This window comes from Alligator sinensis, unplaced genomic scaffold (genome assembly GCF_000455745.1).
Source record: "Alligator sinensis unplaced genomic scaffold, ASM45574v1 scaffold397_1, whole genome shotgun sequence".
Lineage (NCBI taxonomy): Eukaryota > Metazoa > Chordata > Crocodylia > Alligatoridae > Alligator > Alligator sinensis.
This window is the reverse complement of record NW_005842610.1, coordinates 356,136-370,957: the sequence shown is the minus strand read 5'-3', so window position 1 is coordinate 370,957 and position 14,822 is coordinate 356,136. Positions and strand designations below refer to the sequence as shown.

The 14,822-nt window shown below is 41.2% G+C and overlaps 1 protein-coding gene across 2 annotated transcripts in view; it reads right to left on the bottom strand.

The window, feature by feature from the left end:
- Window positions 1-5,981: 5,981 nt before the first annotated feature.
- Window positions 5,982-14,822, bottom strand: part of ZC3H12C (zinc finger CCCH-type containing 12C) — a 62,703-nt gene continuing 53,862 nt past the window's right edge. For both annotated transcript variants that reach the window (XM_025214890.1, XM_025214891.1), the window contains one exon: window positions 5,982-13,733. In XM_025214890.1, the coding sequence (XP_025070675.1) occupies window positions 12,337-13,733 (1,397 nt within the window). In that variant the 3' untranslated portion in view covers window positions 5,982-12,336. The remainder of the gene's footprint in view (window positions 13,734-14,822) is intronic.

The following is a 14,822-nucleotide window of genomic DNA, read 5'->3' as shown; positions in this document are numbered from 1 at the left end:
TGGTACCCTCCCCCTCTTCCAGCTCCCCTGACCCCTTACTCACCAGCTCCGGAGCCCTGGTGCTGAAACATGCGGCCTGGCCGGCCCCGTGTTTCAGCACCAGAGCGAGGGGCCAACCATAGAGACGCTCTGGCAGCCAGAGCATCTCCATGGAGGACCCAGCCTCCGGTTGCCTCAGGGCATGATCCGGGACCATGCCCTGCCCTGCTTTTTTAAACTTCGGTTTTTTTAGACCCTTGGATATGCAGGGCCTAGTTTTCTTCCCGCGATGCAAACTTGCAGCATGGGGAACATTTTTTTGTTCCCACATGTACCTCTTGCCCCGCCTCAAAGGGGCAGGGAGCATGGATCTCTTCCTTGGATCTCTTGGACATGACCCCATGAGTGGGATCGTGTTTCCCCAGGGACAAGTAGCAGTGGCACAATGTGTGCTACTGCTACTTGTTTCTGGGGAATGCCTTATGCCACACTTGTTCTGGTGTGCAGCATGTTGCCCTAGGTGGTGTAGGGGAGCAGCGATGGCTGCAGAAGCCTTACTTGGGGTCCTGAGGGCTTCTGGAAGCTACAGCCATGGTGATCCTGTAGCAGCGAGCCTTGCCAGAAGCTGGAGCATGGCTCTAGCTAGCCAGGAACTGGTTTTGGGTGGTGAGCACTACCGCCACATGAACTGGCCTGCTTTTTAGGTATGGGTTTTTTGGTTCCTGGATCTCCCAGGGTCAAACCCCTCTCACCCTGAACAGTGATGTAGTAGTGTGGGGAATGCCTGCATCTGTGGTGTGTGTCATGCACAGAGCTGTAGACAGGTGCTCAGTGCTGCACAGTGCATGTCCCCACTCCTCTGGACACTCCCCTTGAGTATATTTTAACAACCTTTTCTAACAGCAGGATGTTGGTTGCTGTGTTCCCTCTGCTTTACCTGTGGCTAGTTAGGTTGCAGTCTTGCGATTGTCTCAGGGTTGACTGTGAAGATTTTGCTAATAGGTTAGACAATGGATTTGGACTGGGATAATATTGCCTCAGGCAGGGGGTTGAATAAATTAGTGGTCTCCAACCTTTTTAAGTAGGAGATTACCTTTGGCATTTAAAAGCAACCCAAGATCTAACATGTGCTGCTGCCACCACTCCCCTCCCTCCACCCAGCAGGTAAGTCTGTGGGAAGGGAAGGAGGGGGGCTCAGATTGAGGCAGAGGGAGTAAAATTTATTTGGGTGCACCTCCCCAGCAGGTAAGTCCCACCCAGCCAGGGCCTCACTCAACTTACCCTGCTCCTGCTTCTGCTACACTATCCCTCACACAGGGGCCACAATCTAGCCCCTGCCCCTTCCCACCCTGATGGACTGACCTGCTGGGCTGGGGCACATGAGTGCATGAACATAGGCACTCAGCCCCCCCACCCCAGCCTTAGATCAACTCCAAGAGGCTCTAAGATCTATCTCAAGAGGCTCCGAGATCTACCGGTGGATCGAGATCCACTGGTTGGTAGCCACTGGACTAGATGATCTATGGAGGTTCCTTCGGTTCCTACTTCTCTACGATTCTAAAGGATCCATAAAAGTTTTAAGTGTGATGTGATTCAAGCAACTTGAGGAAGAAATATTACTACTGAAGCAGCATTTTAGATGGAGTCAAAGGGACATTTTATTATGCATTATTTGCATTATTTTAAATGCAGATTGTGAATAAAGAGGAGGAAGAGAAATGAGGGAATCAAACTGCAATGCAAATCTCACATCCAGGCCCACTTCACCTTAGTGGATGAGAAGGAAAATCTAAGTCTTAGAAATGCTGTATACATATCATCGCCAAGATTTAGGCATATTCTGAGTTGAGATATGAGATAGGGGGAGCTAAGCTGAAGATGATATCCAGATTTTAGTTATAAATGAGATGGATAGCTTTGTTATTTCAGAAAAGTGACAGAGAAAGGGGAAGTTGGGGTATCAATAAAATACATAGAATTAAGGAAGATTCAATGAAGGAAAGGAGGAATAGAATATATAAATGCTTTGTAAAACATTTTGACTACTTCCTGGAAAGGGCTTTCTTCAATATTTTGCGCTGCATTGGAAACACAAAAACCAATAAAATTACCTCCATCTTCCCCCTGCCCAAAAACAGGTGTTTTGTTTTACTCAAAATGTATTTTAGATTGGGGTAGTGACAACAAGTTGATATTTTGGAGGGAGAGGAAACAATTATTTTGACCAATTTCTATCTTAATTTTTAAACCAAAAAAGCAATATTACAAGTCTCACTGTATCAGTTACAATAGACAAAACCCCTAAATTATTCCTATCATATGCCCTTGGGGGGAGGTGGGTAGTGGAGTCCCCCAGGGCTCGGTCCTGGGGCCTGCGCTGTTCAATTTCTTCATCAGCGATCTTGATGTTGGGGTGGAGAGCAACCTGTTTAAATTCGCTGATGACACCAAAATTTGGGGGGAGGTGAGCACGCTAGCAGGGAGAGAGAGATTGCAGAAGGATCTGGATAGGTTACAGGGGTGGGCAGACAGGAACAGGATGCGTTTCAATACGGACAAGTGCAGGGTGCTGCACTTGGGTAGTAGGAACCAGCAGCACACTTATACGATGGGGAGCTCCCTACTTGAGAGCACGGAGGCGGAAAGGGATCTTGGTGTCATTATTGACTCCAAGATGAACATGGGCCGACAATGCGAGGTCATGGTTGGCAGGGCTAACCGGACCTTGTCGTGCATCCACAGGTGCATCTCGAGTAGAGCCAGGGAGGTGATCCTCCCCCTCTATGCGACGCTGGTCAGGCCGCAGCTGGAGTATTGTGTCCAGTTCTGTGCGCCCCATTTCAGGAGGGATGTGGACAACATGGAGAGGGTCCAGAGGAGGGCCACCCGCATGATCCGGGGACAACAGGGCAGACCCTACAGTGAGAGACTGCGGGACTTGAACCTATTCAGCCTCCACAAGAGAAGGCTGAGGGGGGACCTGGTGACCGTCTATAAACTCACTAGGGGGAACCAGAAGGGTTTGGGGGAGACGCTGTTTCCCCTAGCCCCTGCTGGCATAACAAGGAGTAATGGGCACAAGTTGATGGAGAGGAGGTACAGATTGGACATCCGAAAAAACTACTTCACAGTCAGGGCGGCTAGGAGCTGGAACCAACTTCCAAGGGAGGTGGTGCTGGCCCCTACCCTGGGGATCTTTAAGAAGAGGCTGGATACTTACCTGGCTGGACTCATTTGAGTCCCGTTTTTGTTTTTAGGGTGAGTGGTTTTGTTTGTGTTTTTTGGGTTGTTCTCCCGCCCTGGCGGGGGGTCGGGCTAGAAGATCTATTAGGTCCCTTCCGACCCTGAAACTATGAAACTATGAAACTATAAAGGGGTTTGAGGCAGGGCAAGAGGCACATGCGCACTCCTCTGGACGCGCCCATAAGGTTCAACAAGGAGAAGTGCGAAGTCCTGCACTTAGGACAGGACAATTCCATGCACCGGTACAGGCTGAGGGCTGACTGACTTTGGAGCAGGGATTTGTGAGGTGGGGACCCGTGTTCAGATGAGAGCCCAAACCACTGACCTATAATGTTAGTCTGTCTCAGTAAATAAACTGTACGAGGTACAGTAGGTCAGCTAATGACTGAGAGAAACACAGCCTGTCTATAGCTCCTGAGCACATCCCAGAGGAGCTCAGGATGCTCCTCTGGGATGTGGGAGCCCCAAGTTGAAGTCCAAATCAGACAGCAGCATCTTGTGTGCCTATCTTATGAAGATGTTTTTGGAAATGGCACTTTGTATCTGAAGTATGGGCCAATTCCCATTCCTTGTTGAAGCTGGCAGGCATTCCCCAAGACAGGCAAGAAGACACCCTGCAGGTTTTCAGAAAATGAGGCAAAGCCACGCATACATCCTGCTGTTTCTGCAAAGTAAGGATGAACCAGGTCACTCAGTGTGCCATGGCTCCATGGAGACCTGTTTCAAGAGTGCAGTTCATATGGGTACTCAGTGTAATGAACAAGGGAGCAGCAAGGACCCTTTCCTCATTCACTGTCCTGGTCTATGGAGCCTTCCCCTCATTCTGTGTACAGATGCTGTCAAGGTAAGAAGGTGAAGCAGAGAGAAGCCCTCCCCACAATCCTTGTAATGCAAATGGGGTTGTGCATTTGATGAGCACTGTAACACAAGACTGTATTGGTAAGCAATCCAATGGCAGAAAGTGTCAGTTTTCATGCTGTGCATAGACCTTCAGCTCTGCTCTTTGTGCCTGTGTTATTTAATTGCACAATTACACGTAGTATATCACATTTTTAAATAAAAGACACTTTTTTATAATCTTTTGAGGCCTTTTTCATTACCTGATCATGTACAGCTGTCACTTATGATGCTTAGCATTCAGTGCTGCACACCCATATCTATAATAACAGAAAAATATTTTTTCAGATGATCATGTAAGGGTATCACTGTTTAGGTGGACAATAGACAAGTTAACTTTTGGCACTTCTTTAAATAACTGACTTTAATTTCCTTTTAAGCCAACTTTGAGGATGCCACTAAATAGATCTGCTCTACAGAATGGGCCTGGAACAAATGGACCTGATTCTCTTTCTATTTAGCAACATACAAATAGTTACAACCAAAACCCTGGGAGTGGAGCTTGGATCATTTTGGTGACTGAAAACAGTCTCCAAAAGGTGCTGGAGAGTCTTGGTAATGTTATAAAATAAACATAAGGGAATCATTTGATACCAGAAGAGGGCAAGTGAAACAGCAAGAGGGTGAATTAACAAAAAGCTCAGATTTGATGAAAGAGGATTGTGGAGCACTGGTTCCAAAGTTGTGGTCCACAAGGCCACAGCAAGTGATCTGCAGCTGGTGCCCCTTTCCATTAAGGGTACATAATTGGTCTGTAAAAAGTTTGTTGGTCCAAAAAAGCCAGTTGAACAGCTTGTCAGAAGAAAGCAGGTGTACTGTATGGTATCGTGCCAAAAAAAACCCCTAGTGAAACATAATTCTGCTTTGTTTTTCTGCCAAGGAATCGCAAGAATGTTACGCAACACGCTTCATATGCATTTCTCTACCCCTGCTGCATATGCAGGACAAACAAGAGCTTTGGGATCAGCATGCAAGGAGCTGCATTGCTACAGGATTCTCACACCTCCTTGTGAGTAGTAAACCTCTGTGTTTTATGCTAGTGCAGTCCTTGCAGAAGCCCTGCAAATGAAGCAAAGTCAATGAGGTATGCAAACAGCACCACAGAAACTCAGCCATGCAAAACACATTGCTACAGTGTGTGCAAATGATCAATGGTTAGAATTTATTGGTAGTAATGGTTTCCAAGTTGATACTTATTTCCACTGTTACTCTTACCACCCTGCCCTACTCATTAGTTTAGGAGCTGCCAAGCTGCTCTTTCAGCTGGAGAAGAGGAAGCATATCCCATCTGCAGCAGATTCTCTTTGCAAATAAATTAAAATTAGCATATAGCCAGCTCCATAATCTCTTTCCTCAGGCACAGAGCAGGGGCTTTGAATTTATCAAGTGACTTGTCACCCAATCCTTGGGTAGTAAGATTATGCAATTAATGAAAAACAGACTTGTGGCAGCATCTGAAAAGGAGTCAAGTTCTGTTGATACACAGAGACTCTCAAACAAATTCTGCCACTAAGTTACTGACAATCCTCTTTAATTCCTTGGCTTTTTGTTTTCTTTGTAAGGGAAAGCTGGGGACAGAGTGGGAAAAGAACAAAGGCCAGGGCTCAAAAGCTAAATCAATTAAACACAAATTACCCCAGTAACAATGCGCTGACAGTTCCTGAACCCCTTATGCATTTAACATACTTGATCTTGCCACTGCTAATAAAGTTAAATAAAGTTAAAGGAAGCCAGTTGTTGTCTTTTGCAATTCTGAATGATGCTTTTTAGAATTTCAGTGTTAACTTTTTTGTCAATTTAACAAGGTTTTTTTTTATATAAAACAAAAAACAACCCAACCATTAAAAAATGTATCTTTTTATTTTTCTCTAAAAGCAGAATTCATGTACATGTTTTGCAATGGTTTTCATGAGGTCTAAAATATTGTTAACAGATGTGAACAGTCACATCACAGTAGTACAAAACAGCCAGTGACGGAATTGAGAGGAAGTTTAACAATTAGTTCATTAAGTTGTCCCAAAGTTCACTGACCCTATCTTTTTCTTCAGGACAAACGCTAAAATCCCAACTAATTGATACAAGTTCCAGAGAGAATATATGGGGAGGGAATGAAACACAAAATATGATTTATGCTGCTAAGTTCCCTGCATTTTTGTGTGAAGTATATATTTTTTTGTTGTTCAAATGTGTTTAAAAATGTGATCCTGCCCAGAAAATTAAAAAACAAACAAACCCTATGCCATGTTAACTTTATCAGCTGAGACAAAAAAATTGCCTTACAAAAGATGGACAAGTTTTGCTTTGCAAAATGAAACCAAGATCGCTATGCATTTGAAAGGTGTGAATAAGAATTTGGACAAGTTGTTCAATATAAATATTTGTGTATGTTCAAGTGATCAGGAACAGAGTGGTAAAATTCACTGCTGCAGTTAATGTTAATGCAGTTTTACCTATTTGCTGAAGTAGGGGATTTGAACCTACATACTGCAAACTTCACCCATCTCCATTTCAAAACAGAAACAAACTTGAGCCCTGATTCTGCAAAAAAGTATGCATGTGTCTAATTTTGTACCTCTGTGTAATTCCACTGAAGTCAAGCCATCGGGATTATTCCTGGGCTTCAAGTTAGAAGTATGTGTAAGTATTTCTAGGATTGGCACTTCACATGATGCCACCACATTCTGAATGAGAAATAAAAGATCTCTTGAGAAGGAAGTCCAAGCTTTTCATACTCTAGAGAGGCCATTACAATCACTTTAACTTACAATGCTATCAGTTAGACACAGAAGCATACAATTATAAAAATTATGACCACTTTTTAAGAACTTAAATTTGCAGCCAGCCCAACTAGTTATACAGCACTATTAGCTACTGATTGAATTAACTCTAATTTGATAGCAGCCTTTATATACAACTATACCATTTTTATACAGAAAATGTAATAATTTTAATAGACTGCAAAAACATACATACAGTAGTATGATTCTCATGTGCACAGAGTGCAGAGATATACATCAATCAGCTATCCAGGTCGAGATATACATCCGGGCTGTCCTACTGGCAGTCTATAGGTTGCATGTGGCCCATGAGGAGTTAATGCACAGCCCTGGGCGCTCACTCAGCTGAGTGCAAGTCTCCAGGCTCTCACCTCCTTCCTCTGCCTTTGCTGCACAGAAGAGGGATTTGAGGGTGAGCGTGGGACTGAGGGTGAGAAAGGGGACACACTGCAGCCGTTGGAGGGAAATAATTTCCATGGTGTGTCTGAGGCAGCCAGTATAGTGCAGAATGGGCTTAGAATTTGGACAGCCCTGATATGCATGATTAGACGACTGACACATCAGTCGCTAATGAAGTCTTAAGAAAACTACAAAATTAAATTTACTCTGAATTCCTGGGCATGAAATCTAGAGTATAACCATTGCTATCTAGGTCAGTTAGAATGGTCATTCAAAATGAATCTGGACTATCTGCATGTTCAAGTAAAACAATACGTATATCGATTTTTATACAGTCCAAATAAAATTCTCCAGTGACTTCCAAACTTCTTGATATGTTTATAATGGATAGAAAATATGAGATCTGGCTTGGTTATGAAACCCTAGCCCTTAAACAACAAAACAAGACCAACATTCTAGCTTTAATCAGTTATTTGCTTTGTTTTGATGTTTTTCTTCAATAATAATTAAAACTTAGATATAAAGGTATAAATTATAGGAATAAATTAACATGAGTAACTGTAAATAAAAATAAATAATTCCTAACCTACTTTTATTTTAAAATATTTTTAATTGCACAGTATTATAAGTGTCCAGTAGCAAGGTAAGTCAACTGGATATTTTTCTCAACATTCGGGATATGATGATAGCAGTGTGTCTAGTATTTCAATCTTAACAAATCAAGAATACCTTGTTCAAATGCTTAATGGATGAACGTTTTGGTAACTTCTTAGTGTGGTCACCATGGGGGCTTTAAAAAAAAACTTCATATCTAACCTTCCTAGTCAAAGTTATCTACTTTCCTGACACAAAGCCACAGGCTTTTCGTTTTGACAAACACAAGGTGCTTTTGGTTTCATCAACATATTTGTTTTTGCCAGTGGTATTTTCCTTTTGCCTCTACTGCCAAACTCACCTCTCCTCCTTTCAGTTTAATTCATTTGTCACCAACCTAAACAGCCAACCCTTTCAGCTTTCAGTGTGTCACCCAATAGCATCTCTAGATCTAGACCACCTCTTGCATGCTTCAATATTGCGTTTATAGTTTTGCTATTCCAATAGCTAGTTGGGGAATGTTATATTCAGCCATACTGAATAAAAAAGGTTACTTGACAAGAAAAGATCTTACCTCATAATATTAGCTGCAGTTGACAACTGGATTCAAGGATAAAAGGAAGACATTTCTAAAGACAAAGCAGTGGTTAATACCATCACAACTTTGTTATAAAATATGGGCCAAATTCAGTCCTGGTGTAATTACACTCAAATCAGTGATGTTGTATCAGGAAAAAAATGCCTTTCCATGTTAAGATCATTTAAAAGAGTATCTAGAGCAGGGGTCAGCAATGCTTTTGGGCAGAATATCAAAAACACACGCAATCTCGACTTGTAAGATGTTGGCTTGCGGGGGAGGATGGTGGGAGAGCCCTGAAGGACCTGATCTTTGTTGTGGCAGTGCAGCCCCGGCCCCTTTCCCACTGTCCACCCTGAGGCACGCATGCCAAGGAAAATGCCTCTGCATGCCACACTCTGGCACCCATGCTGGGGGTTGCCTACCCGTGATCTTAATTAAAAACTTTATATGACAGTGAAGCTAGTTATACAAAACAGCCACAAATGGAAATACTATGAAAATACAGACGGGTAAAAGTACTGTATATTTACAAACTATTACTTGTATACCCAATAACACTTTGGGTGTTATTGGGTATACACCCAATAACAGTATTGTATACTGTATTTCAAATACTGAAGGCAAGGAGACATGTTACCCTCTTTTCAGTAATGGTGGAAGCCTCCATTTTCTGGAGCTGCTTTATCCAGGACTGAAAGCCATAATACTTGATTAGAGCAAAGGGAAAATCCTTAGCCCAGGCTTTTTTACTTTTTAAAATATAAATCACATTACTTTGCAGTTATATTAATTTATCTTACATAAAACAATGTCAAGTCCCCAGTATTACCATTTCTTGCTTAATACTGGTGTCATCTTTTAGCTATTACATATCTAGCCTGATCTCTTCTACTTGGAAGAATTTACAAGGTACTGCTTACCTTCTCTGTTGCTTGCAACAAAGAAGGAAATACCAAAGACCTAATGTTTTGTCAGCAGTACCCTTTTCTTCATACAACATAACCAAGTTTGAATTGAACTAGAATATCATTGCACAATATTAAAACAGTTGCCAAGTAACTTCTCAACTACCATTTTGTAAAGCGTTTTAGTGCTGTAGTACAAAGCACATAGTTGGACACATTGTTAAAATTCTAGCAATTAACTTATTCTAAATGATTAAATATACAAGAAAGCATTCACTGCTGATAGCTCATATCTGTGCACTGCAGCATGCAGTCCCATGTGATACCTCTCACAGGAAGCCACGCCTAATGATTTAACACTATAAGCCAAACTACTACATGTATATATTAGGACATAATCTGATGCTCAAAAGATGAAATGTTTCTGTTACATATATATGTGTGTGTGTATAGGATATGTGTACACACACACACATGCACACACACTATATCTGCTCATATTTAAAAGTACTCAAGTTTTTGCAGAAGTCAATTCTGACATAAAAAATAAATGTAGAAACTCATTAAAAACAAAACACTACTATAATCATTGCAATACTAAAATGGCTGCACCTACACTATGGTGTAGTATGCAAGTGTAATTCAATTAAAAAAGTATAACTAAGATCATTTACTGTTTTTAGACTCAGTGTCAGCAATGTATCGTCCTGTACATTAAAACACATTCTAGGAAGAATGGCTGACAAAATCAAGGAAAATGGTAGTCACAGGTGAACAGGTTCTCTCTCTCTAACCAGACAACCCAAGACAGCTTACGTACAACACCTCCTGTAATTGGTACAAAGGACAGATGAATGAAGATCCCAGATCAAACCAACAGTAAAAGCTGTGTAGAAGAACACTTCCTGAATTAAGTTTGCTGAACACGGTTCAGATTATTGGCTATGTCTATAAGCACAATGCTTTTTAGAAGCATTTACTGTGTACCCAAATCCTACTTCTCGCAACACACAGTGTTGCACAAGTAGTGAAATGTTTTCCTATTCAAAGGTGCTCGGACGTTCATTTCAGGCAGCATTTTACCTTTATTTTTAGTATGTTTACACTAGGTACAGTTAGTTTAGAAGGAAGAAAATGCCAATAGTTTTTTTTAAATATAATATATGAAACTGAGACAGACGCTTACCTAAATAAATAGCTGTATTTTTATTTGTCTAATCCTAGTATAGAGATGAAATCTATTATGTCAAATAAGGGATAAAATGTTGCCCAAAAGTCTAATCATAGTTACACATTTGTGTTTTCATTAGATCTACAAATCAAAATAGTTCTCAGTTAAAAAGATACAATTTGTATCAACAGTAAAAGGTACTTTCTGGTTCTTCAGGGCCTTACTTTAAATTGCAGCAATTGTACCAAAATTATTAGCAGTGATTTGTAAACTAGTAAAATTTTAACATTGAACAACATTAAGCTGGAGGGAAACCTAAAATGATAGGAAACTGACTACAAGAATGTAAACAGAACTGTCATCATTTGCAAAATCTCCTTTTTTATATATATAAAAAGTGTGAGAGATGCTAGTAAAACCCATGACTTAAAACCAGAAATATCCCTTACTAGTGCTAGAACAGACTATTTTGTCCATTTCTAAACTACACTATTTGTGGCAAGACTGGGCCTACATAATACAACAGGCCAAAATCTAATTTCAGGAACATATACAGTATTTTACAAAAAAGTTTTTAAGTTATTATTTTCAGCTACAATATCATTACCATAGTGCAGTTAATAAAGTTGCATATCCTCAACACACGAAACTTTCTCGGGCCAGCCTTGATAAACAGTGAGAAAATCTAACAGTATCTTAAATACAAAACTTGCATTGAGAATAATTAGATTCATTTTAAAAACAGGTCAATATTTTATGAAAAAACATGTTTTATCCAGTATACTTGTGCACCAATACAAAGGGGAAAAGGACACAAAACAACTGAATGGAATCCTGAGGTCTCAGTTCCATTTCTACTGAGCAGAAAAACACAAGACCTGGATCACAATGCATGTGAACGGAAACATTAGTGGCCTATTTTAGGACATTCTGAGCATCTGCAACTTCTTTTGGCGTCTAAAGGAGTTCCATATGCTCAGCCTCTTTGACAACTAGGCCATCAGGCTTTTGCCTTATCCATAAAACAATGGACATGAGTTGCTTTCCTCTGATTGCATTTGCTCTTACTTAATCAACTGCATCAACAAATCATGTAACTATTTTTTTTAAAAGCAATGAAAAAAGTGCCATCCTATAAATTACTAATATATTGTTACCCATTTCAACATTAACTGGTAACTTAACTTATTAAAAAATAAAGTCAGTGCTGTAGTAAATCTTTGTTTTCTATAAATAGGTGATTATAGCATAAAGAAGCCCACCAAAACAAAAAACAAAACAAGCAAACACCCCATCCACAATCTCAATTGGGATAAAAACTTCAAATTAAGCTTGGCTTGAAAATTGTTTCCCATGTCTATTAAAATCCTTTTGACTTTCTGCAGCTTGCTTTAATGCCTCATAGCTGAAGGACAAACATACAGGAAGTTAAAAAAAACAAAAACAAAAACAAACATGTAATAAGCATAGAAAGTGCTGCATATAAACCCCTGATGCACCAAAGACTATTACCAGAGACCAGAGATAATATATATATATTAACTTAAGCTGGAAAGATTTTCAGCCATGAATATAGCCATTTAAAAGCTTTCAAATTAGAGTGTAAAACAAATCTGTTATTTCCAGTGCATGGGGCTATACATACAGATTCCATGATACAGTATTTCACATAAATGGATTACTATATAACCTCCTTGCTGAGAAGGAGATCACAAATGCTATTGTAGCAAACCTCCCTCAGCATTAGAGCTGAACTGAAAACTACCAGACACCACAAAGATGCATCATCTGTCAATAACCTAGCTGGGATTTTTCCACTAAAATGGCTGCAGCAAGTTGCTGAGCATCTGTCATGTGAGGGTTCCTTTTCATAACAATTCTCACAAGATCAGAGGGGAAGATGTTGCACAGATTTATATAAACTTTCTCCCGGGTGTCTTGATGCCTTGGAGGGTCTTGAGGGATTCCACAGTAAGGTATGCGCCAAGTCTGTTCTTGCTGCTCAGGTAAGCTTTGGAAGGCAAACTGTTCATAACATGGCTGTGTGGGATTACTAGGCAAGGAGTAAGTCTGGCGATAGCCATATGCATCAATCCCATAACTCTGCCTATCCCAACTTCCAAGCCCATCTTGGCCAGAATAAGGTTTCCTATGTCTTAGTGGAGAATTATCATATAAGCGTGAGTCTGAGATGCTTTCTATTCTTGTGGACACAAGGGCTCTCCCCAGATGCATGGTCTTTGAATGTGGTGAACTCTGAGGAGCAGAATAGTCATTAGGACAACTAGAACGAGCACCCACTGCAGGGTGCTGCAGATGTACAGCCATGTATGGAATTGGAGGCTTTTGGTGATGCTTTGGTTCTTCATGACTGTAACTCTGCACTCGTGTTAAAGGATCATGGTAGCTCTGTAGAAAGGGCTGTGAGTTAAGGCGGCCATGTGGGTGCATATGTTGGCACTTTAAGTTTTCTTCCAGTTGTGGGTCAGGTGAACTTACATAAGACCGATCGTTGTAACCCACGTAGGAATCGCTACTACCACAGCTCATACTCCCTTCACTGCTACAGTCGGAGGCTACAGAGCTAATTCTATAATCTGTATCTAAGGAAAAACGCCTTTCAGGACTTCGTGGACCAGATATGCTTAAATTTGAATATGCATTCAGCATAGAGTAATAGCCTACATCCACAGGAGACTCACATTTTGGATACTGATCATAAGGCATAGGCGTTCCATGATTTTTGGTTGCCATCATCATTGGAGCGTACTGTCCCTGCGGTCTTTGATCCTGAGATGGGAAATGAACTCCGGATGAAAGGCCATTGCTTAAAGGTGCAGTACTTTGGGGTTTTGCAGCAGAAGAATTCGGTATAGTAACTAATGAAGGTACAGACCTGGTTTCCAATTTGTTTTTGGTGGGAAGCTTTTCCTCCAAGTCTTGATAGACTTGAGTCCTTATACTAGGATCTGATTGCCTCTTTGGAGCAGTACGTTTGAGATCAGAAGTGCCATCATTCTTAGTGCTACATGGAACACTGTTGCTTTTCACCAATCCTCCTTCACTTGCAGTTTTAGCAGCTGTGCTTCTGGACATGGCACGAAGTTCATCAGCTACAGACCGCTGAGGCTGATTTCCTCTTTCTGGATGATAGTATTTGCATTTATGCCCATAGGTACATTTCTTTCCTATTAACAGTCACATTAGTCAAAGTAAAGAAGAAAAGAAAGAAGTGTTCAGTAATGTAAACTAGAAGATCTCTAATCTGTAAATTTTTTGAGTGAGAAGAACAGATTTTAAAAGCACATGTCTGCATGTCCCTGAGGCAAAGCTTCCAAACCTACCTTCTTGTGTTGTGGAGAAAAGGATTGCCATGTGCTGCACTTAGTGCTCTAGAACAGTGATGCTCAACCTATTGCTTGCATGGGCCAGAGTGGCTTGGGGATGGTTCACAGCCTAGATCAGGCCCCATGAACCAGGATCAGGCCAAGAGCTGCAGGTCTGGGGCCTGTACCACTTCAAGCCAGATCCTGGGTCCCTGGATTAGGCCCCAGGCCACCTCTGCAACATGCTATCTAGTCCATGGGGCTCCCGATGGGTCCAGAAACTTGGCAGCAGGGTAGTGGTAATTGCTGCTACTACTCTCCCACTCTCTTATTTCTGATCATCTCCTAAACAGAGTGTGGCAATACTAAACTGGTCTTCAAATGTGATTTTCAGTTTTCGAATGTAGTGCACTAAACCATTGTAATGTTCTTTTATCTTCCTAGAAGGTAATATTTTCACCACTTTTAAATAACATCCTCAGTTTTAAGTGTTTGGTTTGGTTCTATTGTAAATACAGGGAAATCTCTTCCATATGAAGCAAGCCTGTGTAACAAACTGTGGCTGCATGCAGACAGACTGCCTCATTGTTAGAGGTGATCAAACTGGAAGGGGAGGCATAAGCCACTGAACACCTGAACAGGAGGAGTCATTACATTAGCAAGCAGGAGGCTTTCCTAGTTACTGAGGTCACTTGAAGGGGATATGATCAGTCAAGAAGTAATTAATGTCTACTTTCTTCCATAATAGTCTGGCATGCCCAGATGCTCAAAGACATGCTCTACTTGGGGTACCCCTTTTTATAATGAAGCCTGGTCAAACAGATTGTATACCACAGGACTCCAAATCAGACTAAAAACCCTTCTGGACCTCAGATACTTAGGACTAGCTTGCCTTACAGGAGGAATATGGAATTACACTGTGTGTGATCACATCTCTCTGTATTCGCTGGT